Source organism: Neofelis nebulosa, chromosome 9 (genome assembly GCF_028018385.1).
Source record: "Neofelis nebulosa isolate mNeoNeb1 chromosome 9, mNeoNeb1.pri, whole genome shotgun sequence".
NCBI classification, from domain to species: Eukaryota; Metazoa; Chordata; class Mammalia; order Carnivora; family Felidae; genus Neofelis; species Neofelis nebulosa.
Window position 1 is genome coordinate 49,835,732 of NC_080790.1, and position 27,943 is coordinate 49,863,674.

Consider the following 27,943-nt stretch of genomic DNA (forward strand, 5'->3'; position numbering starts at 1 on the left):
GTGATCTGGTCCCCTCCACCTCCTCACAGAGACCCCAGGCCCCTCTGACATCTCCTCACCTTTCCTCCTCCCCCAAAAATGGAACAAACCCATAATCTCAAGAGAATAAGCCCAAGAACACAAAGACTTCTTCCATTCTCATATAGGACTAATAAAGTCACTAAGTTCAGGCACATCTGATTATAAAAACTACAGGTCCTGCCTCCCAAAACCTGGACACCAACAGCTAAGATCTGGCCTGAGACAATCCAGGACAAGATGTCTGTGTAAGGCAATGATCCTTATTCCACAGAATGGAGCTTAAAGTGATGGCATGTGTCATGGTTATCATATGGTTAAGCTATATGATTACGGCACGATAGGTCAACTTTTATAATAACAACATCTACTGGAATAGATAGCGCTTTATTGTTTACATGTTTCCCCATTTAATCCTTGCAGCAACCCTGAGGTAGGTATTATTATCCCCACTTTACAGATGAGTAAACCAATGTTCCTATATTAGATTACTTGCTGAAAATCATACACTTATTAGTGGCAAAGCCACTGATAACCCCAAACCCAAGGGGACTCTTTTGAGTAGTTCACAGGCTGCTGCCAAGGTAAGTAGAGTTGAAACTTCAACTGAGAAGGGCTGGATCATTCACTGGAGCTCAAGGGGGTCCCCCACCAGGGATGAATGAGGCACATACACAGGCCAAGACCAGGACTGAGCAGGAGAAGCCTAGAGCATCTGGGAGCTGTGAAGCAGGAAGAGGTCTTTATGTTTGGTAGGAGTTGACAGTATCTTCAAATACACACAGAGCCCAGTTTCCAGGGATGGGAGAAACAAGAGGGCATCCAGCAGCTGCAAGTCCAGGGTGGGCCACAGGGAAGGGATGGTGGGGCAGGAAGAGCTGCCGCTGTGTGGCACCCCTCAGCTTGGCCAATGTGTGGCGACCTCGAGGCGTGGTCCTTTAACTTTGTTAAGGCCTTGAGAATCTGATGAAAGCCATAACCCCCCACCCCCATAAAAACACAGACTCACAGGTACAGACAACATTTTGCATATGATTTCAGGGAGTCCATGGACCCCAGGTGGAGAACTTCTGATTTAGGGCGAGGGTGTCAACCTGAGTAAAGTCACGGATACAAACCTATTTTTTTGCCACTTCTACTTCCTATGACTATTCCCCTTTTGTTGTCCCTTACACTTAGAATGTTGTGAAGTTTTTTAAATGGGAGCCAAAGAAGGCGGTCCAGCCTGTACTCCAGCCAGAGAAAGAACAGCTGTGCGTGGCAGTGGTGGCAGCCAGGAGGCAAAAACAAAGAGAAAGATGGGGTCACATGTACCGCTGTCCTTCCCACCCAAAAGGTCACTTGGGGAGTTTTTCTCTACTCAAGAGAAGGGTTGTAGGAGGTGATGGGGATGGGGTGGTGGCTTGTTTCCTTTTAGAAAGGAAAGCCATTCCTTCACTGCCTGCAGGGTCTGAAGTTCTGCAGGCAATGCCTCCATTCCCACCTTCCCCTCCTGACCCCTCATGAGTACACCTGAGCATTGGCCCAGTCATTCATGCACATGTGGCCAGGCCTCCAACGAACACCTGTGTATACACACACTCTTTTACAGAAGAAGGAAAACTGGGTTGGGGGACATCTCAGGGCAGATATTTCATGTTGCGACATGGGGATCATGCACTCCCCACAGAGAATCCAATAAACTAAAGAGAATGAACAAAAAGATCAATGCACACTAGCCCCACACCACCTCTAGGGGCCTTCCTTCCGGCCAGGGCCCACCAGAAGGCAAAGTCATAGCTATGTTCTGCTCCCCATCCCCAAACTAATGGGCCCAAGATGGGGGGCCAAGGCTGAAGGGGTCGCAGCGGTTCAGAGGGCAGGCATGGGAAAAGTCCTGATTTGCTGGAGAGGGCAGCTCTGATCTCGCATGGCAATCAGGAAATCAAGCACAGGCTTGGGCCAGAGCCCAGCCAGGCCCAGAGTAGGCAGACACGAAGTCTAAGTGATTACACAAAGACCAAAAGAGAACCCAGAGGCCATGACCGTCTTCCAGGCCCACTACCCCCAGCATCTTAATGGTCATTCCCCTCCAGGGGCTACCAATGCACTAGCGGTCATTTGCCCTAGATGGATGTTTCATCACATGTGGCTAGAGGAGCCCCGGTGAGCCGAATGTGGGCTGGGCTCGGGCAAGGATCAAGCAGGAAGGGGGGAGGGAAGCCACCAAAGCCACTGCTCCTCTTGGCCAGGGCCAGGGGCAGCCGCTCATCTTCAGGAGAAGGAGAGGGAGGGTCCTGGCTGTAGCTTGTGGTCCCAGATGGTGGGGCCCCTAGGTCCAAGCCCACCTTGTCTCTGGCCAGAAGTTCCCTCTGTCGCCGTCGCTGCTGACGCCGACCAATCAGAAGGAGAGTCAGGGATGCTGCAAGAACCCCCAGGACAAAGCCAGCCAGTCCCGCCCCTACTGTGTGGGCCTGACTTGAGGGGCCCCGCTGGCTACCCCATACCAAGCTGTAAGCAGCCACCACACGGGCAGCACCACCCTCCTGACATTCACAGGCATAAGCACCCATGGCTCCTGGGGTTACCACCACCTCCAGCCCATCCCGCCGGGGGGTAAGTGCAGTCACTCCACTGGGCCGGTGCCACACACAGGACGCCCATGCTGAACTTGGGGAACATGGCAAGACCACATGCGCAGCTGTAGCCACAGGAACTTCAAACACTACTGGGCGTTCTGCAGAGAGACAGCAAAGGCACAAAAGGTGGTGATGCTACCGGCTGGGATGTAATGCAGAGAAATGTGGCATGATATCAGATATAAGGGGTCGTGGGGACAAAGATAAAAAGTAGGGCCATGGGTCACCGGCTGCCCAATCTTCCAATTTTTAAAGCGGATCCAAAATGGACAACATTCTAGCCCGTTTTCACCCACTCCACCCACATTTCCCTAAACCATACAGACCTCCGGGCTCTTTGGGACACAAAGATGAGACATCCGCTGACTCTATGTCTTGGACCAACCTGTATAGAAGAGAATACTTGGTAAATCCGTGTCAACACCCCCTTCTACCTTCCTCAGTACCACCGAACATTCAGTAACATAATGAGATTACAGTTCCCACCATCTCATAAATCACTCCTGAAACTATCAGTCAACATCCTCTTCATCAATAAAATTTCCCCCGATACCCCTTTTACTCCTCATGACACTTGCCATATCCAATTCTACAGATATTTCCAGAAGACCACAGGGAATTAAATTTGCACTAGGTGTGCTGGAAAAGTGTTTGGAGGGTGCTTTTAAAAAACACATGGGAACCTTCTAAGAAATGTTATCTGGGTATCCACAACCACAAGATTTCTCTGGGGAAAAGAAGTCCATAAAAACTACAGTTAACTTTTTTTCTGTTAGAGAGAAAACTTCTTTTCTATACAAGTTAATCAAAATTCTGTGAGGGTCATGGCTTGTGAGTTCAAGGCCCACATTGGGCTCCTTGCTGGCAACTCAGAGCCTGGAGTCCGCTTAGGATTCTGTGTCTCCCTCTCTCTCTGCCCCTCCCCCACCTCTCAAAAATAAACATTAAAAATTCTGTGAGGGCTGGTGATGTGACTTTTTGTTTCATAAAAGCTGTTCATCTCTAAGTAGGACCATTCTGTCTCCAACAACTGTTGATATCTATTAGCCTCTAATGGATATATTTCAAACAACACAATCCTGGCACTTCCAGGATGTGGGTGGACTGTGTCTGACAGAGGGACAGCAGGATAGACTGCTCACTCCGAAAACCTCACCACTCCCCAGAGGGAGACCTCTATCAAGCTGTCAGTGGAGATCAACCAAAAGCCTCAACCAAAGATAGGCTCCATTTGAGTGTGAACTCCTTCAACATGAATTAAGGCATCTGAAATGAGCTCCAAGACTGGTATGAATACATTACAGCCTTCTGGGTAAAACCAAGGTCACTTGGTCTGGCTGAGAGTGGGGAACATGGGAAGGCCATATGTGGGCTATAGCTACAGGAACTTCATAGTCTTTCTTGCTTGTAGGAATTGAGGTTTGGAGCATAGAGTGCATACAGGCACCAACTTGGTAATTTCTTGTATTACCAAGAAATATATTAGCATATACACATACCCCACACTCCCCACACACATTTATATCTTAAGAGGACCCTGAGGCTCAAGTACACAGTATACCCAAGAACAATGAAGTTCTTATTTTAATGGATATTAAAACAATGAAGCACTGGCCTTGTCTTAGACATTTAAGAGTTCTACCAAGAGAAACTACCAGATCAAAGTTCTTAATGAAAAACAGATCCCCAAAACAAGTACTTTTAATTCTAAAATACTGGTAACCTTACAGTTCAGCAATATGTACAAATATACTGCAGATTAACTGGGCTTCAACATAGGAAATCTCAAAGTCAGTTTTGAAAAAATACTTTCTAAGCAATCAATTAAAAATGCTTCATTAAAGGGAATCTTACTTAAAAATTGAAAGTCTTGGGGCACCTGGGTGGCTCAGTCAGTTAAGCCTCCGACTTCGGCTCAGGTCATGATCTCAGGGTTTGTGAGTTCAAGCTCCCCGTCAGGCTCTGTGCTGACAACACAGAGCCTGGAGCCTGTTTTGGATTCTGTGTCTCCCTCTCTCTCTCCCTCTCCCCCACTCATGCTGTGTCTGTCTCTAAAAGTATAAATAAACATTAAAAAAAAATTAAAGTCTTATGAAACACATCAATCAGGGCGCCTGGGTGACTCAGTCAGTTAAGCGCCCAACTCTTGATTTTGGCCTAGGTCATGATCTCATGGTTCATGGGATCCAGCCCCAAGTCGGGCTCTGTGCTGACAGCATGGATCCTGCTTGGGATTCTCTGTCTCCCTCTCTCTCTCTCTCTCTGCCCCTGCCACATGTGCGTTCTCTCTCTCAAAAATAAATAAATAAATTTTTTTAAAAAAGAAAAGAAACACCTCAATTAATTGCAATTGATGGACATTATTTGAATCCTAACTTAAGCAACTATTTTTAAGTCTACCCACTTGAGGAAATTGGAACATTGATGGGATGTTTCATGACATTAAGTTTATGGTACTATAATGATAATACGCTTATTTTTTTTAATTCCTTCTGTGTTAAAGACGTACTCTGCAAGATATATGGATAAAGTGACATGATGTTTGACATTTGCTGTAAAATAACTGGGAGTGAGTGAGGGTATTGATGAAGCAAGATTGGCCAAAGAGTTGATAGTTGTTGCAGCTGAGCAACAGATGATGGGAATTCATTATGTTATTCTGTTTTTGAATGTTTGAAATTCCCAATAATAAAATGTTTCTAAGAGAGTCCTTATCTGGTAGAGACACATATTGAAATATTTTATGAATATGATGCCAGGGATTTGCTTCAATGTGACATATGATTTTTAAACTATCTGCTAAGGGGAAAATAGATGGTAGGATCCCCCAATGGTCAAAAGGAGACCAATTAAGGGGTTATTAGAATAACCCAGTCAAGAAGTGATGATGGCTTGGACTAGGGTGATAGTGGCAGAGATGGAGAGAAGTGGCTATGAACTGAGGAAATCACAGGTGGAGCTAGAGTGCAAACTATAATACAGTGCGGGCAAGTCTGGCTGGAGAAATTGGAAGGATGGAGATCCCATTCTCAAGATGAGGAAAACCATGGGAGGAGCGTGTGAAGGAAAGAAGAAACAACAGTGCATGCTAAAACTTGCTAAGCTTGAGTTGCTTGTGAAGCATCCAAAAGGAAGATCAAGTAGGTGGTTAGATAGGGGATTCCGTAGCTCAACTAAAGGCTCATCTGTAGTTGTCACTGGCACTCAGTGCCAGCAGTTGGTGTTGAAGATAATGGGAACGAAATCACCTAGAGAGTGTGCAGAAGTGTAAAGAGAAGGACTGAACCCTGAGAAATATCAACATTCATAAGTGGGATAGAAAAGGAGTCAGTAAGGGACACAGACTGGTAGGAGAGGGAGGAAGCCCAGGAGAATGCAGAGTCATAGAAGGCACGAGGAAGGAAAGAAGGAGGAGTCAACTGTGAAAACACTTCTGAGAGCTCTTGTAAAATGAAAACTGAGAAGTGTGTGGCAACCTGGAGGTTGATCAAGGTCAGCGTAAGAGGCAAGGACATTGATGAGGCAGCATCAGATGGACAGACACATGAATCAGTATGGGACTGACAGATGGACACACAAGTGACACAAACAGAATACACACACACACACACACACACACACACACACACGTAGGGCAGCATTAACAGATGAGAAACAGACATAAACATGTGGATGGGCCAGTACCCTGAAACAGCAGACAGGAGACCAGTGCAGTGACACTCACCCTCCATGCTCCCCAGCATGGGCCACACACGCATCCAGCCGGAAGCTCCAGGCACACACAGGGTCTTGGGCCAGGATGCACTCTGAGCAGCTCTGGAGACGGCCACAGTTGGTTGTGTTCACTTGTGTCACCTCAGTATGGGAGCCCACCAGGAGCCAGTTCTACAGAAAAGCAGTGAGGAAGAAGAACATGCTGGATCTCTCAGACTTCAGGGCAACCAACTGGATCTGGGCTCAGATGTCCCCCCAGCAAACTCTCCAAAATCTACAACTCACTTGATACAATTTCATGCTCTCAATTGGCTGTGGCTCAGGGAATAAGGCCAGATCCTCCAGGACGCTGAGCTGGGCTCCAATCTGCACTGCTCGGTGGAGGTGTCCATCCTCTAGGAAGCAGGCAAGGGGCAAGACACAATGACAGCTATACCTGTGCCTGGGACTCTGACACCTATATGTATGGGACCCTCTCTGTGACAGGGGCATGTGTGCACTGGATGGGCAACTCACTTGACTATGAAATGTACCTGTCCCCAGGTAGAGCACATCGTACTCTTTCCCTGAGAGGCTGGTCACCCTGTGGGCCACAATTCTGAGATAGGCTGTATCTGTAGTGACGAGCAGGGGATGGCCATCGGCGGGAAACACTGGCCTGTCCATGAGTGGGTGGTCCCGGATGAAGGTGAGCACACGGTCAGGCAGGGAAAGTGATGAGCCAAACTGCTGGAGTTTCATGTTGTTGGCGATGCACTAGAGGAAACACAGGATGGGTGACAGTTTCCCAGGGGCCAGGAAGTCTCCGTGATGCTTACTTGGGCCCTTTCTCTCATGCAGCAATTCAGGTGTGAAGGGAAGAGATGCCTCAGCCCCCTCACCTCTCCAGGTCTGGGCTGGGGTACGTCATTGTCCATGACAGGCAGTCCCCTGTTGCAGTCATGTTTCAACTCTCTGAAGGGACCATTCAGCACTGTCCGAATGTCTTGTGGTAGAAATGCACAGACAGCAGAGATGGCAGCCCCCTCCCTGTAAGAGCACAGGTTGGAGCCACATATCTAGAGGGAACTAGGAATCAGCAACTCATCCCAGGAGATGACCCAGAAGAAATGCAAGGACCATGACCCAAGGAGCCATGCATCCTGCTCCAGGGCAGAAGGAACAGGGCTCCAGGGAGAGCCTACCCATCCCCATGTCTCTCCCACCCTGTAGCTCTCCTCCACACCAGGACATCCTCACCACTGGGAGGAAAAGATGCCATAAAAGATGAGGGTCCCCGATCCATGCTCAGGTCGAAGAATGGCCATGTCCTGCAGGACACTGGAGGCCCGGCCATGCTCAGGCCCTGGACATAGCAGGTCAGCCTTCAGAAATGTTGTCCATCTGTGCTGGAGGGTCTTCCGGCCCCCAAGGTCTCCCTGGGTGACAAGCACATGGGAAGTTCTTCTTAGAAGGCCAACATTGTGGGAAGGCCACATTGTGTGTGGCCTTAGAAGGCCAACATTGTGGACACCAATATAGGTTTCCCCTGTCTTCAGGGCAGACACAGACATATGGGAAGACAGATGCACAGAAATGCAAGGATGACGATACAGAGCACTGCATGGGATAATGAGATACAGGGTGAAAAAGGTCACAACAACAATGATGGTGACTAAGTTTATTGTGCACTTTTGAAATACTGTCCTACATGCTTTACATAAGTTACCTCATTTTGTCCTCAAAACAACCCTTATAGCTAGCGGTCATTAATACTCTACCTTACAAAGGAGGTTCAAAGATGCTAATGAACCTGCCTAGAGTCACAGAGGCAGGAACTGGTGGACCTAGCACTTGAACCCAGGACTCTATTTGCAGTTCCTGCCTTTACCTCTCCACTAGTCCACCTCCTGGGGACAGTGTGTCACAATGGTAATTATGGGGGTGAAAAGCCAGAGCCCTTCCCCATACCCCCCAACTCCCAGAAAAGGAGTCAAGGCAGAGGAAAAAAAGGAGACAGAGGAGAGATGCAAAAACAGGGGCCCAGAAAGGAAAAGACAAGAGGACAGACAGAGCAGAAGATGACAGACAGTCAGTACAGTGGTCTTACCGCACACACACGGGCCACCCGTGGGACCTTAATGCGCTCATACGAGTCAAATGCTCGGGAAGTCTCCGTAAAGAAGAAGTAGATCTCATCATCTCCGTCTTCATCTCCCCAGTCGGCTGGGCTCAAGGCTACGGCTGCAACAAAGGCTGGGGCTGGGGAGACCAGTGGCTTCAGATACCAGACACAGCCTGGGGCCACCCGGCCTCAGCCAGCTCTGTCCCCCATGCACCCTGCCCCCTCTCCCCACCGTTAAGCCAGGATGGCAAGGTCTCTGTCCGAATCCAGTCCTCAGTGCGACCCACAGCCCGGGAGATAATCGGCTCCGTCCCCAAGTAGTTTTTCACAGTGGCAGCATACAGGACCCCCCCTGCAGGGCGACAGGGAGGAGATGAGCTGTCAGAGATGACTGAGGGAAGCAAAAGGGGTTGTAGGCAGCACAGAGGATAAAGCAGGGGGCAGGAACCCTAGGAGCTGAGCGCCCGTGATATGGCAGGCACTGCTAAGCACCTGACAGGCAACATCTCACTTAAAATCCACATAGACAGGGGCGCCTGGGTGGCTCAGTCGGTTGAGCGTCCGACTTCAGCTCAGGTCACGATCTCACGGTCCGTGAGTTCGAGCCCCACATCGGGCTCTGGGCTGATGGCCCAGAGCCTGGAGCCTGCTTCCGATTCTGTGTCTCCCTCTCTCTCTGCTCCTCCCCGGTTCATGCTCTGTCTCTCTCTGTCTCAAAAATAAATAAACGTTAAAAAAAATTTAAAAAAAAAATCCACATAGACATAAAATGCTCTGGGGCAGTAAAGGCAACATGCGTTAAGGGAAACTTGTCGGAACGTTAATGTGCAGGAAGGAAAAATAAAGGCTGCCTTTGTGCAAATTGGGCTTTTTTGTCTGTTGGTTTGTTTGCTGTTGTCAGTGTTTTCGGTATGCTTCTATCCCATAATGTACTAATTATACTATGACTCTCCAGGAAGGGGGTTTGCTTTGCAGTATGCCCAGTCTTACTTCCACTCTCCCACTCTGGTAAATGTCTGACGGAACTAGTCTTCTTTCTGATTGGGGGTGGACATTGCTCTGGAATAAGTCACAGCTTTAGGGTATACCAGCATCACTTGGGGAATTGATCGAAACACAGATTCCTGGGCCCTGGGCCCAGAAATTCTCACTTAGTAGTGTTAGGGGATGGCCCAAGAACTAGTTTCAAACAAGCAGTAGGAGTTACCCTAATGTGTAACTTCACTTTGAGAAACCTCACTTCGGGAAACAGCAGCCTGGGGGATTAATGAATACTGCATGGCCAGCCAGAGGAAGCAATGAGGAGGAATCAGCTCGTCCCTCCTGGTACAGTGCCGGGGCAGAGGCGCCCTACAGATGGTGAGGACTGAAGAGGAGAGAAATCACACACTCTGAAGGAAGGGGAGGTGCAGCCCTGTGGGCGGAATGTGAGACAACCATAGCCACCCTGTAACACAGACAAGGCTCAGACTAGGAGAAAATTGCTCCAGGGGTAAAAGAAGGTCATGACCCCTTGGAGGAGTTTCAAGTATCACAGGAGCTCTGGACAGGACAGAGTGGCATTTTCCTTCACCACCTACTGCACAGAAGCCACTGTGCCAGGTGTTAAGCACATTGCTGCCCCCAAGAGCTCCCGTTTGAGTCTAGAAGACAAATATGTGATCAGATTCCAGGAGGCATGGACTAACAGATGTGGAGGGGAACACGGAGGAGAACCCAGACACATCTAACGGGGGGAACAGCATCCAAGAGGTGACATCTGAGCTGGGGCTGAGGAATGAGCAATCTGCCAGGTGGAAAGACTTCAGGGAGGAAGACAGGCAGGTGGCAACAAGAGGAGCCATGTTCAGGGATATGGGCACTCCCCGTGGCTGCAGCTCTGGCAGGGCCCAGGGGGCTGTGAGACTAGTGAGCAGAGATAAGCTGCAGGTGAAAAGATGGGCACCCAATTATAAGAATCTGCTCTGCCATGCCTGGCAATGTGGACTTTATCCTACAGGGAAGAGTACAGCTGCAGGTTTTCTTGAGGAAGAGAGTGACATAATCAGTCCAGGGTGTTAAGAAGACAGTGGTAGTTAAAAGGCCATTCACACAATCCAAGCAAGACTGAAGGGGCGGAACTAAGGTAGCAGCAGAGGGGGAATAAAAGGGTTGACTGGGGAGATATTTCTGCGGCAGAATCCATTAACAAGATTTGAAAATCAGTTGAATATGAGATGTGAAAGAATGGAACAAAATAATGTCTTTAAGGTCTCCAGCTTATACGATGAATGACAGCACAGGGTGATACCATGAGCAAAGGCAAGTAATGATAGGAGAAGTCCCATAAAGGAGGTAGTTGGGGAGGAAGCAACTTCAGATGTAGAACGTGCTAAGGTTGCAGTCTCCTCAGGACATCTGGTCAGAGATCCTGGAAGGCAATCAAACAGAAGGGCCTACACAACAGGGCCAGTAGGCAACTTGGGAATTGGGCTGAAGCCATGCCATGAATATGACAGCCAGGGAGAAAGAGAAAGTGAGAAGAGATCCCTGGGGATACCACCATTTAAGGGGAGAAGCTACATGAAGACAACTAGGAAAATCAAGTCAGAGAGAGGCTAGAGAAGCAAGAGAGGCTGGTGTTTTAGAAGCCAGTGCATGGAAAGCCCAGCAAGAGCTATGAGGGCTCATGCACCTTGAAGGAAGCAGTAGTGAGTAGGGCCACTCTGGGGAAAGCACAATTATCCTAGGGTCACAGATGCTTGAGCAAAGTTGCATGTCTCAGGCACTGGAAAAATAACCCTATTTTCAAAAATACTTTATACAAAGCAAAAAGAGTTGGAAACCCTCTGAGGGCAGTGGAAAAAGTCCCAACATTTTGGAGCTCAGAACGCTTGGCTTTGGACCCTAAATACTTACAAGTAGTATGATCTTGGGCAAATTAGCTTCAGGTACCGCAAATACAGCATGGAGATAATAAGGCCCTCCACTCAGCAGCACTAAGGGTTAAATGCAACACAAACATAGAGCCACACATAGGCCTGGCACATGGCCGGCATTCAGTGCATGTTGAGTTGTGGTTCCTTATGTGGACCACAAAATGGCACCCCATTCCCTCCCAGAGCATTTCAGGAAGGAGAAAAACAGGTTAGGGACATAGTCTGGCAGTACATGGAGGAGCAAACGAGCCAATCTTCTGTACTTCCAAGGTGGGGGGAAAGTTGATACAGAAGCCAGAGCTACAATGAAAAATCTCCCTACAAGCATTGTACACAAAACACTATAAAACTTAAAACCCTGGCAGAAGCTGTGTCATGGATGCCCTGAGAATTGAGGGAGATGTGTGGAAGAGACAGTTACAAACATTTAGGAACATGATTTGGTGTGGGGGTTGCGGGGGATGGGGAGCAACAGTCATAAATGATTTCCAGGGACCCAGCAGTGGATGGAGGTAAAAGGTCCCCAAAGTTTCTAAGAGATTAATGGGGGCATTCAGAAACTCGGAGCCTAGAATTGCAGAAGAGCACACTCACTCAAAGAGAAAGAGCAGAAGGTCACTGACACTAAGGGACAGCAGGAGGGGTCAGACACTTTGGGAGGAAGTAGTAGGGTTCCAGGTGTTCCAGGAATATCAAGGGGCTTGAAACACAGTCTTACACACACACACACGCACACACACGCACACACGCATGCACGCACGCACACACACCCTGAGGAGAAGGAACAGCGGCCATCACGGTCCACAGGAGGACACAGGATCACCACATGCCCTCGATTCTCCAGGATAGTCTCAATTTCAAATATTCTTTTGGATTGCTCCTATAATAAAATATCCCTGTAAGTGCAATTGTGGCAAGTTAGTACTGAATGAATCAATTCAGTAAACATTAAAACACACATTTGTTATTGGCAACAGATGATGTGCAAAAGAGAGTGGTTCCCATAGTGCTAAATTCAGTGAGCAAGCTGGTTAGGAAAAAAACACCAGGTATCATATAACCCTATTTAAAAATATATATATATGTATATATGCCTGTAGATATAGGAAAGATTGGAAGGAGCCATAACTCTACAGTGTTAATGATATTTATTTCTGATCAATGGAATTACAATGATTTTTATTTTCTCCTTTCTACTTTTTTGTACTCACTAAATATTTTTTGTAGTTACCATCTTTTATAACTCAAAAAATTAAGATATTTTAATTTTAGAAATACTGGGGGAGAAAAGGATTGAAAGCCACAAAAAGTAAAGAATCACAGCCAAAGAAAAATCACATTCATGTGGAAATAGATCTCTACGTACCCAAGCATAAAGCCTGTGACATCGGCCTCCCAGGTGTACTAGCAACCAACACCAACAGCCTAGAATGCCACCATGGCAGTGAGTGTCTCACTACACCCTGGGGGTTCAAATTTTCACTCTGGTATCAAAATGGCCACTTCTACACTTGTACCCCAATGTTTACAGCAGCACTTTCAACAATAGCCAAATTATGGAAAGAGCCTAAATGTCCATCAACTGACAAATCGATAAAGATGTGGTTTATATACACAATGGAATACTACTTGGCAATGAGAAAGAATGAAATATGGCCATGTGTAGCAATGTGGATGGAACTGGAGGGTATTATGCTAAGTAAAATAAGTCAGGCAGAGAAAGACAGATACCATATGTTTTCACTCATATGTGGATCCTGAGAAACTTAACAGAGAATCACAGGGGAGGGGAAGGTGGGGGGAGTTAAAGAGAGGAGGGAGGCAAACCATAAGAGACTCTTAAATACTGAGAACAGACTGAGGGTTGATGGGGGGTGGGGGAAAGGGGAAAGGGGAAAGTGGGTGATGGACATTGAGGAGGGCACCTGTTGGGATGAGCACTGGGTGTTGTATGGAAACCAATTTGACAATAAATTACATTTAATATAAAAAAAATGGCCACTTCTAAAGAAGATTTACAATAGGAATAATCATTCATTAGCTTTTTTTTTTTAAATTTTTTTTTTCAACGTTTTTTATTTATTTTTGGGACAGAGAGAGACATAGCATGAACGGGGGAGGGGCAGAGAGAGAGGGAGACACAGAACCGGAAACAGGCTCCAGGCTCCAAGCCATCAGCCCAGAGCCTGACGCGGGGCTCGAACTCACAGACCGCGAGATCGTGACCTGGCTGAAGTCGGACGCTTAACCGACTGCGCCACCCAGGCGCCCCTCATTAGCTTTTTAAAAAAAAGATTTTAAACATGCTCTGGCCTTCCTCCACTCCCTTTTCTTCTCATGGTCAGAAATTTGCAAGACAGATAATTCCTATCCTAATATTCTCTATTCCCTTATCTAAGGATTAGGCCAGCTAGACACTTCTTTTTTAAATAACAGTCTATAATGAGGACATAATTAGATAGTTGGAGATGCAGTGTTTATTCTACCTTTCCCTCTGTTGGTTACCTAGGATTTCTAAGTGTCTTGTTTCAGTGTGTGCATGCTAGTCTTGGGACAATCACACTGAAATTTAAGAAGGAAGCTTGACCCTAAAATGCTGGCAGCATGCAGTGCATCTGAAACATTTGCAAAGCTTCTTGGCAGATGCAGTAATCACAAGATGCAATGAGATTAAACAGAGATAAAACACAGGGCAGATTCTGAAAGAGAAAGAACAAAACCTCCCTCCTTCTGCTCTTCTTGATAAAAACCCTATTTATTATAGGGTGTGACAGGGAGAACCGAGGATAACTGACTGCTGTCTCCAGCTTGGGTACTTGGGGCAGGGGTGGGGGAGAGGAAGCAATGGCACTATGCACTCAGAGGAGAGGACGCTAGTGGTGGAGCAGGTTTGGGGGAGATGAGTGAGGATGATGAGCTCAGTTTGGGACACGCTGATTTTCAGATTTCTGTGGGACATGTATGTGGAGATGTCTGGAAGGCAATTGGATATATGGTCTGTAGCTCCAGATAATGTCTGGGGGGGCATCAGAATGCAGTGGAAGCAGAATCCACGCAGCTGGTTGAGATCACAACTGCAGTGAATAAGAAGAGAATAGGACCTTGACTGGGGGTCCAAGGAACCACAACACTGAAAGGATGAGAGGAAGACAAAGACCCCCAAAGGAGACAGAAGGAAATGCCAGTGTTCTTAGGCTAATGTGAACATTACTGTCAAAATATTTGCATTTTTCCAAACTGGAATAGTGCAAATAGAAATACGGAGATAATTTTGTTAATTTGATCTAAGCGCAATACAAATAAATGTCACATTTGAAGAACAAGATTTGAGACTTTTTCCTAAATAAATACAAGTACCAATAAACACATGAAAAGTTGTTCAACCTCACTAATGGCGATGCAAGCAAAAACATATAAAATTGGGCTCTGGAAGAGGTCACTGTATGTTTATTAACTATATTACTTGGGGGGTGCCTGGGGGACTCAGTCGGTTAAGCCTCCGACTTCAGCTCATGTCATGATCTCATAGTTTGCGAGATCGAACTCCGCGTCAGGCTCTGTGCTGACAGTTCAGAGCCTGGAGCCTGCTTTGGATTCTGGGTCTTCCTCTCTCTCTGCCCCTCCCCAACTCGTGCTCACTCTTTCTCTCTCTCTCAAAAATAAAAACATTTTAAAAAGTTAAAAAATAAAAATAAATAAATAAACTATATTACTTGGGATTGACAAGGGTGTAATGGAAGAGGTCCTCTTGTCAGTGCTGGCGGGACTAACTGGATAGCAATTTGGCCAAATCTACCAAGTATCACAAAAGCCTTTACACCCTTTGGCCCAGCAATTCTACTTTCTAGATTGACTCATATGCAATTAATTAGATTCATGTAAAGGATTTACATAAACATTTATGTGAAAAGATTTCTTCCACTGCATTATTTATAAAAGCAATAATTTATTTTAAATTTTGAATGTATAATTACATGGGAATAGATTGGGCTACATTCAAGTGAAAGAGGAGTACGTAATCACCAAAACTCATGTTTTGGGTAATTAATACTATGACAAAATGTTCAGTATACAATACTAAGTGAAATATGCATAATAATTCCAATATGTTACAAATATACACACAGACACAGCCGAAGAAAATACAAATAATAATAGTGGCTACCTAGTGATGATTGAATTACAATGAACTTTTCACTTCCTTCTCTATATATTTCTGTATTTTCTCAATTATCTATAATGCACACTGTAATTCTTATAATTTAAAACAAGAGATACTCCTGCTATTATATTCTAATATTTTCATTACTAAAAGCTCTTCTTTTTATGTCAAAATACCTCCATTATTCTTAAGGACATTTTCATAGACCCTAACTGCGAATTTGGTTCTAGTAATGTTGCCACTATTTTCTAGACCGCTATTTTCAAAACAAAAGGACAGCAGGGTTTAACAGATCAACATTGAAAACTCCAACCAAATATTGGCACTTAAGTCAAATTTAAAGAAACTTAAATTATAGCCCTATAAAGCAAAAACTTCAGAGGACAGTGTATAATGTTGGGATTGACTATGATTTGGATCTAAGACAGAAAGAGGCATGGGAAAGCTAGCCATTCTAAACTGTTAGAACTATTTCCAACCATCAATTATCAGCTGAAAGCAACCTGAATTTCATTACCTGGAGAAAAAAAAAAAAAGATTTGCAACCCTCTTAAAAAATGTTTTTCCTTTTAGAAAAATGTTTTTTGTCATACAATGATCTTATTTATGAAATTTGTGTTGTCAAACCACATGCTAATGTGAATTCACTTGCTGACTAGAACACAGAGAAATTACATGCAGAAGGTTAGATATAAAGATCCCTGCTTGCAACAAAGAAAGTACGTTAATCGATTGCCTTAGATTGTTATAATTGAGAATTCATCTTGTTGATAAAAAATTATGTAGAATCAAGAGATATTCATCATTTCTAAAACTGATGAATCTTTCTTAATGAGCCAATGACTGGCTCAGAGTTTTGCCAAAGATGCTTGATAAAAAGCCAGGAAAACTATTGAGTAAACTGTTTTATGCAAACATGTATAACTATTAACAAGATCTTGTCAATTTCAATTGCAGATAAAAGACAAAAATGACAAATCTTGTATGCAGTAGGTTTATACCTGATGTTCGTTTTCAAACACTTTTGTTATTTTATTACTTTTCAGAGAAGGGAAGTCATTAACTGTCTAAGAGTGATTTCATCTGTATAGCTAGCTTTTTAAGACTTTTCCTATAAAGTCATACATAAGAAAAAAAATGTCACTGTTAGATCTTGTATCCCAATTTTTGTCTTTCATAAAATGGAATCCAAAACAATAGGTAAAAATTAATTTTACAATAAAGTTCACAGCAAAAGTAAGTCAGTGAAGAGGAAAAAAAGCAGTATAATGAATGATGCTGGGTCAACTGATCAACTAAATGGGAAAAATTAATTTAGATCTCCATCTCATGCCATTCATCAAAGTAAGTTCCAAATAGGGGCGCCTGGGTAGCTTGGTCGGTTAAGCGTCCGACTTCAGCTCAGGTCATGATCTCACGGTCCGTGATTTCGAGCCCCACGTCGGGCTCTGTGCTGACAGCTCAGAGCCTGGAGCCTGTTTCAGATTCTGTGTCTCCCTCTCTCTCTGCCCCTCCCCTGTTCATGCTCTGTCTCTCTCTGTCTCAAAAATAAATAAACGTTAAAAAAAAAATTAAAAAAAGTAAGTTCCAAATAGATCAAAGAGTTAAATGTTTGGGGGAAAAACCTGTAAGAAGAAAAAATTTATCTGCTGACTGGGAAAAGATTTAACTTAAAAATGTAATCACAAGAGAAAAAATATAGATTCGAAAATATATTCTATCTAATAATTGGCCCAAGAATACAAGCAGAGGATTTACCAAAGAAGAAATAAAAATAAGTACTAAAACGTGAAAAATGTTTAACCTCATTAATATTCAAAGAAATACAAATTAAAACAAGGTGCCATTTTTAGCCTCAATTAGCAAAGATTTTCAAAATGACAATATGATTCTAGCAAAATTATGTGAGAAAAAACAAACACTCTCATTCCTGCTGATTTAGGGTGTAAATTGGTACACTCTTTCTAAAAACTCAATTAGCAACAAATAATGAGCCATTAAATGTTCACACCCTTTGATATAGTAATCCATTCCCAGGAGTCTCAAGATAATCTAACATGAGGATAAAAATTTATGCACAAGTATGTTCATTATAGTTTTATGGGTAATAGCAAAAATTTTGAGGTAAACTAAATAAACTTGGAAATTAAACTTACATAAGTGATTTAGGATTGCTTAATTAAATTGTGGTATGCTCAAAGAATAAGTAGTATCATATTATTAAATTTCTTCACAAAAAATTTTAAATTGTATAGAAATGACTATGATATAAAATTACATGACAAAATTCAAAATTAAATCCATGTAGCATGACATTTAAAAGTTTTACAATAGGGGCACCTAAAATGGCTCAGTCGGTTAAGCATCCAACTCTTGATTTCGGCTCAGGTCATGATCTCACAGTGTGTGGGTTCAAGCCCCATGTCTGGCTGTGTGCTGACAGCACGAAGCCTGCTTGGGATTCTTTCTCTCTGCCCCTCCTTTGCACACATGCTCGTGCTTGCTCTCTCTCTCTCTCTCTCTCTCTCTCTCAAAATAAATAAGTAATCTGTTTAAAAAGTTTTATAATACACACATGCTCATAAAATTTCTATTAACCTTATTGTTTTGTACTATTGTGAGAATATGGCCGGATTCTCACTAAATTTGAAGGGTGTACATGGGGTGATCTGACCTAAAATACAGGCTACGTGGCACACAAACAATTCACTTTGTGGCTGCCTAAGGATCAGGCAGTCATTCTCCAGAAAACATTTGGGCATAAACTGTCATTGAACCATTCCATACTTGAACAACTGTATAGAGCTGGGTCAAAAGTAACAGCAGGAATTAACAGTCATTACTGATGACTGGTTCCTCTGAGCAACAAAGGACTGGCCAGCAAAATATATGTGCATGAGTGCACATGCGTGTGCACACACACATTTAAAAAGCTAGAAAGAAATACCCCATAATATTAGCAGTGGTTTTCTGATATTCTAGAATTGTGCCAAGATGGTGGACACTAGACACATGTGGTATTTCTGTTTAAACTAAAATTAAATAAAATTTAAAATTCCTTCGTTCCGCCAAACTAGTCACATTGTTCAAGGACTCAAGAGCCACATGTAGCTAGCAGCTATCGTTTTAAACAGCACAGACATAGAACATTTCTATTGTTCCACAAAGTTCTTTTGAACAGTGCTGTTCTACAAGATTTCTTATGTTCTTCTTTATACTTTTTCCAAATTTATTACAATATGCATTGTAGTAGATTCCTCTTAGAAACAAGGGGGAAAACACCATGAGAAAAGAAAAGGAGGTTAACAGAGCAAACACTCATACTAGAGGTGCAGAGGACATATTCTCTAGAGAAAACCCAGGGGAATAATAATCTGGGGAAAAGCAGGAGGACACAGGCACCGTGGGAAGAACAGGAAAGGCTAGAAAGAGACACGGGAATAATAGACATTGCAAGGAAAGGAAAGAAAGGACACAGAAATCCCAACAGCAGGGGTGGGGAAGGAGGCAATTACAGCAAGGAGCCACAGATTCTGGGCTCTCCCCACTCACCAGCCATTACAGCTGCTGACCGCTGAGCTGGCTCAAAAGGACATTTCCCTCGGCCACTCTCAAGTCTTTCAACCTGCTGGAAACTGGACACATCCTACAGACCAGAAGGGGGCAATTGGTTTAGGGTCATGGGGAGGTTCGTGATGAGACTTACAAAGATGGTCAGAGGAAAGAACAGTTCAATTTCCATTCATCCCCATCCGCTACCATCCCCATACTCCCAGTCTATTCCTGATTCCCCCACCCACCCCGTCATTTCCCATCTCTGCCATCCCTCTTTTCATCCATTTGCTCCTCTTCCCTCCATTCCCCTAGTTCCAAAACCCACATGTCCTGATGAAAGAATACCACAGACAGCCTTAAAAGATGCTAAGAGGCTGAGGGGGCAGATCTTTCCTCTGAAATGCTAGGGTTTGCAACTGGCTGGAGAATATGTGACTGGACAAGGGGGACAAAGGGAAGAAAGCAAGTCTCCTGAGGGCTAGAGCTCTTAGGAAGGGTAAAGAATAGTTCAGGCTGATATAAGACCACCGGAAGCAGGGGCTTAGAGAGAAGGGCCATACTCCCCCTACTCCTACCCAAGGATGAAAGACAAGACCAGAGTCAAGGAAACATAGAAGGGGGGAAGGGAATCTGTAAAGTCAGTAAAGACCTGAAACTCAGATAAGAATTTGAGGATTTGGCAAGTAACTGCCTTCTTCATCCAGGGACTACAGCAGGACTGACCTGGACAGGGGCGAGAGATGTAAGAGTTCCACCAGGGCCAGCTGGAAGTTACCTCAGCTGAGCATCCAGCACTGAGAGCGCTTCAAGATAACATCTAAAAATGTCAACCAGGGATGATGTCAACCTAAGACTGGCAGAGAAGTTAACTGTGGCTGCTTAGGAATCAAAGTTATGGCATAGAAAAGCCAGACACAATACCTCTAGTTCACTAGGGAGGGCATATGGTATTGCTGGAGACTAACTACACTGATGGCAGTTGGAGTGGGAACGTAGATCTATATCCCCTAAGTGTAAGTATACTACTGACCCATTCTGACTGCTCATCTATTTGCTATGGTTGGCAAGCAATGATTTACTTTACTGAGAGCCTTGAAGAAGGCCTGTTAAAATTAGATGTGATCTGAGGTCTCAAAAAAAGGGAACACTGGGTCAAGAAAGTCTTCTGGAATGAGAAAGTCTTCTGCCCCCACAGGGGCACAAGCATCTCACATGTGAGGCAGTGGGAGCAGCCTAGCCTGAGAAAATGATGGATGACAGTGAGAGATTACTAAGATGTCTGGGCACTTTGGACAAAGGTTAGTACATGCTGCTGTGGCCCATCTGTGACCTCTCACCTAAACTACAGCAGTAACCTCCTCCTCTCCACACTGCCTAGCCTTGCCCCCAATTTACTCTACATACCCCTCACAGATCAATATTCCTACAGTATCAGTCACTACTCTGATAAGTTTTTGAGTAAGGGAGTGACAAAATGGCCCACCATTGCCTAGAGTACAAACACTTTAGTCAAAATTACTTACTTTCTAATACTTCTCAGAATGAATACTTTCTTCTAACCAAACCTGGGTCACTTGTTATTCCTAGAAAACAAATTGTGTTTTCTCATCCCTCTGCCTAAAACTACTCCCTTACATTTCATCAAGGACTCCTTTTCTCAATGCTCACCCTCCTAATCTTTAGGCTGTACTGTATTTGATATTTTTGACTCACTCCCTCCTTCAAATATTGTCTTGATTCTCTTGGAATTCTACCATCCTCCTCCTATCTAATTGTTTCTCTATCTCCTTTGGTAGTTTCTATTTTCCTTTCTAGCCCCTAACCATGTATCATAAAGATCAATCCTTAGTCCTTGTCACACATATTTCAATGACCTCACTCATTCTTACATTTCCAGCTAGATTTTCTATGCAAATTATTGCCCAAATTCTCTGAAGGTGTGATGCCTTCCAATCTCTAGTTTGTGTTGGCACTTGACTGCTGGACTTCCTCACAGAGATGGTCTATCAGCCCCTTTAAAACCCAGTATGTTTTACTGAAGTATGAAACAATTCCTCTTACAGTTTCCCCAGATGGCATCATTGTGTTATCTAGGTTTATAATCTTTCAGCAAGTGAGACTCCTATTAACCAGATAGGTTATGTTTACTGTCTTATCAAAGTGACATTTCATTAGGGTCTGAAGGGGGCAAGACCACTCGACCACAGTCTCTGTCTGAGTGTTGAGATTCCTCACTGCATCATCAGTTGTGGTGGAGGCAAGTCTCGCTAGCTGAAACACAGCTAGGTAGGAAGGTTCTCACCAAGCTGTAAGGTTGGAATCCATCCTTTGGCTTTGGCCAAGAAGGGTATAAAACATATAAAGGACCCTCCCCAGGTGGTTAGGGGGAAAACAAAAGAAAAGATGGCCCCTGTTACACGAAACAGGTCAAATGTCACAAGATAATGAAACCAGGTAAGGTCGTCTGTGCTGCAGACTGGACTAGAAGGACCAGGGGGTGGGGCAGAACCAGACACACCTGGATTTAAATCTTGGCTCTGCCGCTGCCACTTATATAATACTAGACATGGTACCTAACATTTTGGAACTTCCATTTCTTTGCTTGTAAAATGAAAATAAATAATACCTAAATATCATAGTGTGGTGATAAGAACTAAATTCAATTTTGAATGTAAAGTACCCAGCACCAGCCTGGGACAGAGTACATCTTCAACTGAATGCAAAATCTTGTCACTGCTATTGTTGTTTAAGTCTAGCATTTTTCTGTTAACTGCTGGAATTCTCTCAACAAAGCAAACTAAAATATTTTCCTCCAGGGGCGCCTGGGTGGCTCAGTCAGTTAAGCATTTGACTTCGGCTGGGATCATGATCTCATGGTTCATGGGTTCGAGCCCTACATTGGGCTCTCCACTCTCAGTGCAGAGGCCGCTTCAGATCCTCTGTCTCCCTCTCTCTCTGCCCTGCCCTACTCACATGCTCAATCTCTCTCTCTCTCTCTCTCTCTCTCTCTCTCTCTCTCTCTCTCTCAAAAATATGTTTTCCTCCAATGAACTGTCACTCAATGGCAGAACTTCACTTTTAGTTAGAGCTGGTAGGTCCAGTGCTCGAACTTCCTTTGTAAGAACTTTCATTTCTCTGAGCAATCAACTCTGAGTGAGTCGTTGTGTCTGGATCAGCTAGTCAAAGCTCTCACATAATAGTTATACATAGTCTCAAAGTCATCAGTCTGGGATGTGAGAGGTTTAGCACTAAGGATTGAGGCAAGAACTTCCTTAAGCAGACAGGAGTGCCAGGTAGCAGGATAAGACAGTAAAGGCAGAAGAGAACTTTCAGGAAGTCTAGAGGTCAGTCTTAGTATATGGCTTGAAGTGTTAACACAGCTGATTTGGGGGGCAGGGGGTCTGTGCCCTACATTCTCCTACAAACAAGCCATGACCAAAGGATGCTCCTTCATTTCATACGCCTGCTAGATAGGAGTGTTCAGAGAAGGAGCTAAAAGTCATGGGAGTGCAGGACACAGATCCCTGGCTTTACTCTGGTTACTGATTTTTCTCAGGAGTAGATAAGAGTCCAAGTGACACCAATCCTGACAGGACGTACAGAACATTTTATGTCCAGATACTTAGAATCTAACAACCATCAGGGTCCCCTCAGACAGCCGAGGAAGAATAGAAGGCCCTGGGAAATTAACTTGGAGTGATCATATTGTCTATAAGCCATGGTGCTGCTATTCACACCCTTGGGTTCCCCAAGTGTGTGCAGCCTGGAAAAAGACAGATATGGCGATGGCAGCTCCACACTACTTTCTGAGCTTTGTAAGAACTGTAGGGAAGCTATACCCTCAACATTACTTGATGGAATATAGAGATTTTCAATACCACCCTGACCTGGAAACCTTGCCAAGATGAGGAAGCTATGCACACCTTGGGTGGAGAGTCTTTCTCGTCCACATTATGAAAAGGACTCAACATAAGCCCAACTGACCCCAGGGCCAGCCGAGAGGGACTGACCGGGGCAGTCAAACATATACAGTCATAACACTGGAAACAAGAGACCTGAGGATGGCCTTCAGCAAGGAGGGGTTTGGAGATGCACACTGATAAGATCCAAGTGGCAAGGAGTACTGCAGTTTGCAAAAGGATCAAGTCAAAATCTACAGCTAAGGATCAGGGTCAGGAGAGAGAGTCATCGCACTCCCTCCTTTTGCTCCTTGGAGCAGAAAGGGAAGCCACTGAATACAAAGAATAGGGGAGGTTTCTGACTCATCCCAGGTTGTTGTCACAAGTGCATACTGGCAGAGGACCAGTAACTGACTGTTGGATAACTGATGGGAAAAGCTGAGGGTTCAAAAGCATTAAAACCTTCCTAAGATGCTACCAGTCCCAGTAACTTTAGAAGCCATGACTAGCTAGATATGATTAGGGGTGCATATGTACCAAGCCTGCCTGAGTATGAGGGTGAAGATGCCCAGGGCTCCGGCAGCAATGAACAGAACCTAGAAGGAGAGATGGCTGACAAAGTGCCCGCTTTGAAGGCAAGACCCAGAATATGGGCCAGCAAGTACTACATTAGTGGGTAGTGACCTCAGAAGCCATGAGAGCAGAGGGTCACAGCCTGCGCAGAATGAAGTCAGCAGTGGGAGAAGAAGACAGTCACCCACCTTGGGAGGAAGAAGCAGGCATGGATTATGCTGATTAAGAAATGGATCTAGGCTGCTGGGACAAAGCATACACAGGACAAAGGAAACATGAGATACTAGCCTTGGAAGTCTCTCCTGAATTTATCCTCTCCCTAGCCTAGCTAGCATTCCTAATTTCCTTCACCATCCCTCTTCTCTCTTCTCACTCTGTGTACCTCACCTTCTACAGACAACCTGCCTCGCCCTCCCACTCCTACCCCCACCCTGCAAAGACATCCCTCACCCCCAATGCTCTTCATGCACAAGTGTTGCTTTAAGCATGCTCCCTGTCATGGACACTCACAGGAGACCTTTCCCATCCTCCCACCCGTCACTCACAATAACCCCGCACTTCGGGTCAAAAGCGAAGGTGCCACAAGTGAGGAGGTGAGAGGCATTGGCAATGGCGAGAATCTGGACAAAATTGTGGCATTCATCCTGGGGGTCAGAGATGATTAGAGAGAATCAGAAGCAGCAGGTACAGGGAAAGGCAGGGTAGTGTCAGGACAGTTAGATACAGCTCTGGGATCAGAGATGACAGGGGATGACATGGTGTTAGAGCCCCTGCCTGGGCCCACTGCTATGGGAGCACTGCAGGGGACAGACACAGAACCAGGGCTGGAACTAGGTCTCAATGGGACACTTGGGACAGGGTCAGGATTCATACCTACCTCCTTCTTGCCTTTCTTCCTACAGTTCTGTCTGTGGGCCTCAGGGACCATCCAGTCAATCTGAGAAAGGAGGAGTGACTGTTTCTCCCAGATTCTCCCCAAACTCTTTCCAAGTCAGGGTAGGTGAAACAGTTCCACTACCACCATCAATTTGAGAACTTCAGAGACAACCCACCCCCCAGCCCCCGCCTCTTCAGTCAGAGCATCATTTTTCAAACTGGAGGTCTCCACCCATTAATGAGTAATGAAATCAATTGTTTTTAATTTTAATGACATAGAATATATCAGAATGTATCACATACAGGAGAGTAGATACTGTTTCAAGAATGTGTTCTTTAAATACACACTTCCTGTACTGGGTCAAAATGTACCATATATTTCTTACTAAGGGATGATAAAAAAAAGTTTAAAAGCTATTGCCCTAAAGAAATGTGATTCTAATGATTCCTCTGCCCACTGTCACCTGAAACCTGGTTACTGTGGCCTCCTCTAGCATTAACCTCCCTCATAACGTCCCCAGTCACCATGACCCCCTCCCATCACCCTTAGCTGAGATAATGAAGCCAATATTCTTCCTATATTCATTTTTACCGACACTCCCCCCTGCCACCACCACCGCTGTTCCATATTTAGTTATTATAAACACACACCCCATCTCATAACACTGTGGATCTAACCACATGCTCTGGAGTCTGGGGTCCTCCCCACTTTCATTTCTCACCCTGCGGGGTCTCTCCCCTGAGAAGGGCAGGGATAAAGCGAAGATGGTGTCCCGGGCGCCGACATAAAGTGTATGGGAAGCAGGATCCACAAGGAGGACAGAGTAATTGTATGTCTGAGGGACGGTGAACCGGGTGAGATAGGAGTCAGCCTCTGGCAGAAAGAGAGGGTGAGAGGGGAGAGTGATATCAGCCATTGCTTCATAAGGGTTGGGTCCACAAAGACAAAGCCAAAGGGCTCAATTTCTGTTTTCTTCCAAGTATCATTTATTTAGCAGCCATGAAGGGTAAAAACAGGGCTTTGACAGGCCAACCATCTAACTTCCCCAAAGATAGATAACTGATGAGGCCAGAATATTTAGCATACAATGCAGCCAAGTATGCTTTTTCTATAAAAATAAAACTCTTTATTAAAATAACAGCATAAATACTAAGTCTGTAATTTCTATCCATAGCAACATGATACATAATTTGAAAATACCTATAGGAAGTACACGTACCTTCTTCTCTAAATTTCCTTTTTTAAAAAAAAAAATAACTACTTATTAGTAACTTGTTTTCACTTGGAAGGGAAATGATTCACTCTCTTCGCCAACATTTTAGGAGACTATCTCCTGTCTTCTCACTGCTCTTGTCCTCCCCAACCCCACCCCATTTCCACCCAAAGAGGGAAAAAGTGGGCATGAGAATGTGCTGTGGAGAAGGATCAGCCCCAGTTTAAATGTGGCTCTTTCACTTACCAGCTGTATGATCTTGAGTAAGTTACTTGCCCTGAGCATCACTTCCCTCATCTGTAAACACCACCAATCAGGCTTGTTGACAGAATTAAATGAGATGACATATGTAGAAGCAACTGACATATAGTGCATGTTTCACAAATGGTTCCTTTTTTCCTTCCTTAGGCATGTGCTCCATTTGGGCCAAGTCTAAACTTCAGTGTCATCATTCAAAATTCCATTTAAAGATTATAACAAATAAGTTAGCAGGAATTTATCTTCTTAGCTCACTCTGGAGCCCCTATCCTTGTACCAATACAGCTCTGCTCTACCTGGTTCATCTGCTCAGCTACCCTCAAGACTTGACAGAATGGCTTCCAGCCATTCATTCCTGGATGTGCTGATGTATGGAGCCCCACCCACCCCATCCTGCCACACCCATACTCAAATCTGCGCTGGACCTGCCTACTCTCTCATGCTCGTTATAAGCCCTGGAACACCCAACCTCCACTCGTATCCCCAACTCTGTTTCACCTTGCTATCTAGACTTCTCTGAATTTCTGGTTATCAACCTCAATGCCATTTTGTGGCTATTGCTCCAGCACAAACCAACCCCAGGCTCTGACCACAACTTTGTCTTCTGGATTCAAAGTAACCCTATGTCACTAGGCTGAAGTTTAGACTCTAAATTACTATCACCCAGTTGCGAATTTTTGCCAACAGGTTGCCCTCTCAACTTCACTGGGTCTGCACTAGGTGCTAACACTCAGTGCCCACTGAAAAGAAAACGAGGTCCATGGCCATGCCCATGCCCACCTCAGCAGAGAGCCTTTAAAGTGTGAATCATTCCAATGACCATTTTTAGCCTGGTGGCATCCCTTGGCTTCTTCCAGATCTTTTCAAAGGACCAAATCTCCTCCCTCTTTTTTTTTTTTTCTTCTGAAGACTTTAGAAATCATTTAAACACAACTTTAAATCAACTCACTGAATGATTTCCCAACATTCAATGTAGGGAATGGGTAGAGAAAGCACGGAATGCTGAGGAGTTAAGAGGGTTACGTTGGATCCACGGATCGTGTATCAGACAATGGGAGTTGGTGTAAGAGCTGTGAGAGGCCTGGGAAGTGGGTTAGGGAGATGAGGGCTTCGAGCGAGGCAAAAAGCCTGCAGGGAGGTAGAAATGATAAGGGAATAGATTTGAGAAGTGGGCAGATGGAGATGCTGAGTTGGTCATCAGAAGGATGGGTGGCTGGAATAGAACGAAGGACCAATGAGTTTGGAAGCAGAATAGGCATCAAGCTGGCGTGAGGGACACAGGTGTATGTTTGGGCAGAGGGGAATAAGGGAGTCCTTTCCCCGAAATGGACGACCTCGGGGAAACCTCCATCCCCTCCCTGGGCCTCAGTGCCCGCTTCTGCACGATGAGGGGCTTAACTCTCTCGCGGTCCTGCCAGTAAGGGGCAGCAGGAGCAGCCTGGGCGTGTCATGGGAGCCGAAGCGCGAGGCCGGGAAGCGATGCTGCGGAACAGCACAGCGTGGGGGTCCCGCCTGGGTCCTGGAGGGGCGTGGGCGGCGCGGGACTCGGTGCGCAGCGCGGAGGGGCTCCAGAGCGCCTGCCCGGGCTGTAGGTAAGGGCAGGTGGGTGCCGGCACCTGCAGGCGGGGCCCGGGAGCGGCGCGAAGGGCTGAGGGCGAGGGCACCCACGCCTTACCTGAGATAGGAAGCGAGGTCCTGGGAACCGAGCGGGGAACGCGGCCGGATACCGGGCCGCTCAGCACCGCCAGCAGCAGCAGCGGAAAGGGCGAGGCCGGAGGCGGCTGGGAGCCCGGGCGGGGCCGCCTGGCAAAAGCCAGCATCTTAGGCTCCGCCTGGCCGCTGGGTGGGGCGCGCCCTGCCACCTCTACTCTGGGTCGCGGTGCCACCGGCCTCGGCCCCACTCGAATCTCCTCGGTCCGGTTCGGCCTGCGTCGGCCAGAGGAGAACGCAACCCAGCTCCGCCTCTTCAAGAAGGGACTAATGGTCGGGCCGATTTCCTCCTCCAGCCAATCGGAATTGGGTGGAGGCGGAGCT

General features: G+C 45.4%; 1 protein-coding gene across 3 annotated transcripts; it reads right to left on the reverse strand.

Moving 5' to 3' along the window:
- Window positions 1-386: 386 nt before the first annotated feature.
- SEMA4F (ssemaphorin 4F) lies at window positions 387-27,879 on the reverse strand. 3 transcript variants are annotated; one of them, XM_058683576.1, is made up of 14 exons: window positions 27,585-27,879; window positions 25,160-25,311; window positions 24,439-24,498; window positions 24,107-24,205; window positions 19,087-19,180; window positions 8,687-8,806; window positions 8,440-8,591; window positions 7,590-7,768; window positions 7,232-7,379; window positions 6,884-7,106; window positions 6,636-6,745; window positions 6,361-6,521; window positions 2,963-3,021; window positions 387-2,734 (listed from the first exon to the last, which is right to left on the reverse strand). In XM_058683576.1, the coding sequence occupies exons 1-14, from the start codon at window positions 27,727-27,729 to the stop codon at window positions 2,124-2,126; spliced, it is 2,313 nt and encodes a 770-aa protein (XP_058539559.1). In that variant the 5' UTR covers window positions 27,730-27,879; the 3' UTR covers window positions 387-2,123. The 3 variants fall into 3 exon arrangements, with proteins under 3 accessions (XP_058539559.1, XP_058539561.1, XP_058539560.1); XM_058683578.1 differs by lacking the exon at window positions 27,585-27,879 and adding an exon at window positions 25,898-25,969; XM_058683577.1 differs by lacking the exon at window positions 24,107-24,205.
- Window positions 27,880-27,943: the final 64 nt, after the last annotated feature.